General features: G+C 34.3%; 1 protein-coding gene across 1 annotated transcript; it reads right to left on the reverse strand.

The window, feature by feature from the left end:
* Positions 1-1063: 1063 nt before the first annotated feature.
* On the reverse strand, positions 1064-1885 carry LOC117105461 (craniofacial development protein 2-like). The gene has a single exon (XM_033246611.1). It carries the CDS (start codon positions 1883-1885, stop codon positions 1064-1066), a length of 822 nt encoding a protein of 273 aa, XP_033102502.1.
* Positions 1886-2784: the final 899 nt, after the last annotated feature.

Below are 2784 nucleotides of genomic sequence, written 5' to 3' on the forward strand. Positions count from 1 at the left end.
TACTTTCTTCGTGTAATTGATGTAGCATTATCTGAAGCTCCTCTGGATTGTGACTAAATAATAGGATGTAATAGGATGTCGTCGGCAAATCTTAGGTTGTTTAGGTATTCACCGTTTACCAATATTCCCTTAGCACCCCAATCCAGATTTCTAAAGATGTTCTCCATCACTGCAGTAAACAGTTTTGGTGAAATTGGATCACCCTGTCTTACTCCCTTCAGTATGTTAAATATTCCTGTCGAACTGTTCATATCGATGTGTACTCTTGCACAAGCTTTTTTATACAGAGTCCTAATGATGTTAATGTATTTGCTATCTGCTATCTGTGATCTGCCTTTCAAGAACTTGAAGTAGTTCTTGCTGACTGACGCTGTCGAATGCTTTTTCATAGTCCACAAAGCATAGACTGATGGGAAAGCTATACTCTTTGGACTTCTCTATAAGCTGACTTAAGACATGTAGATGGTCTGATGTTGAAAAACCTGCCCTAAATCCTGCTTGTTCGCTTAACTGGTTTTCATCCAGTTCTCTTTGCATTCTAGTGACGATGATTCTTGTAAAAACTTGTATACGTGTGATAGAAGGCTTATCGGTCTGTAATTTTTTATGTCTCTTATATCCCCTTTCTTAAACAATATCATTATCTTTGCCTCATTCCAACTACTCGGTATCTCTTCATTCTCTACTATTTTATTAAAGATCTTTTTTAATATAGCTATTGGGACTTCTCCTCCCAGTTTCAGAATGTCTGAAGTGAACTGGTCTTCACCAGGCGCCTTTCCTTTCTTCATTTTATTTAATGCACTCTCCACTTCCTCTTTCAGAATCTGTGGTACTACTTTTCCTTTATTCTGCCATACTATATTTCCTCTCCAGTCAGGGTTATTGGTTCAGTATAAATTAGTGTAAAATTCTTCAATAACCTCTACTATTTTTTTCTTATCTGTAACTTCCTGACCATCTTTTGTTATCATAGCTGCAATTTGAGGTTTTCCTTTCTTTATCCTCTTGTTAATAACTTTGGTCCTTTGTTTTTTCTAATACTTCCTTTACCATTTTCGTTCTATGTACTCTCTTCTTTCTCTTCCTTATCTTTCGTATCGTTTTGTTCAATTCGGTATATTCCACCTGGTTTCAACTTTTTTCTTTTGTCATTTAACTCGCTGATTTCTTTTCTATCATCTTCCTCTATTGTAACAATCTGTTTACCATTTGCTAATTTTTCCGCCTCTTCTAATATTGTCTTTACAACTTTCTCATATGCTTCATCCATCGATGTCAGTTCTACTGCATCCTCCAATATTGCATATCTGTTTTGAAGCGCAATATGAAACTCTAATTTCCTACTTTCCAGTTTATCTAAGTTTATGCTCTTTTTCTTTACTCTTTTCATGCATCTAGCTCTTTCCATCTTCTTGTCTATTCTGATTTTTGCTCTGACCAACCTGTGATCGCTACCTGTGTCTACTTTTGGTATTACTGCAACATCCATTAAAATACTTCTCTTGTTGGAAATGACGTAGTCAATAAGATTGTGTGTTGCAGCATTAGGGCTTTCCCAAGTCCAGTATCTATCATTCTTCTTAAAGAATGTGTTTCTGATAAACAGGTTTCTGCTTGCAACAAATTCTAGTAGTCTCTCCCCTCTTTCATTTCTTTCTCCAATGCCAAATTTTCCTACTTCTTCAATCACATTATTTTTGCCAATTTTTGCATTAAAATCTCCAATAATTATAGTATATGTTGTTTTTTCTGTTGTCAAAAGCATTTCTAGATCAGAGTAAAACTCCTCCACTACACTATCTTCAAGACATGAAGTTGGATCATATACCTGAATAATTTTCATATCCTGCTTCTTGTTGATTTGGAGTTTAATGGCCCTCATATTACAGATATATTATCTATGTGTAGTTGTCTCTAGCCACATGCAAGCGCAGGCTGATGAAATAAATTAAAATTGAATGGCATATATTCAAAGTTGGAACCAGATCTATAAAAGAGAAAAACGCCTATATTTCTCAACAACGGTTAAAATTTTTTCTTAAATTTATCCCAGTTAATCAGATATATTAGATCTACCTATAAACCAAATTTCAGCTTTGGTACTCAGCTCCTTCATGGTTAGATACTATGTTGAAATCTACAAATATTTTAACACAATCAGAATCAGAAAGTTTTTAAGGGTTGAGTCATTTTATGCCAACTCAAAATGCATTACACCATGGGTCATAGATTTTAAAAAAAAAAATTTGCACACTCGTGACATGATATATATCTATGTGAACTGAAAAACCTGAAATTTTGAGACTCGCCAATTCATTCGTTTTCCTGTAGCGGCAGTTTGAGGTTAAGGGGGTGTGGCCTCTCAACAAATGCATTACAGATTATAGATTTTTTATTTTTTGCACCCTCCGGCCTTCTTGTAAAGAAAAACCTGAGGTTTTGAGACACAAATTCAATTTTTGTTTTCCCGTAGCGGCAATTTGACGTAAAGGGGGTTTCCCTCAAATTAACTTTGATTTTCATATGCTAATATCATCGTGCAACCCCTCCTTTTGTGGTGTAGGACACCTTTTACTGCTGATTCCAAATCTTTAAAAACATGTTTTAACACATCATCAAAAATAATACAGTACTTTTATATAAATATTTTGCTTTAAATTTCTAAATCTTTGTCATTTTTCTATGAATTTCAAATTTATTGATCTAAAGTTATTTCTGGTTTAATTCCTAATGGGCAACTTCAACCTGGCTAATAATAATCTCATCGAATTTGTATTGTGG

The sequence above is a fragment of the Anneissia japonica genome, unplaced genomic scaffold (genome assembly GCF_011630105.1).
Source record: "Anneissia japonica isolate Jap-2015-1 unplaced genomic scaffold, ASM1163010v1 scaffold1128_len1000024_cov185, whole genome shotgun sequence".
NCBI lineage: Eukaryota > Metazoa > Echinodermata > Crinoidea > Comatulida > Comatulidae > Anneissia > Anneissia japonica.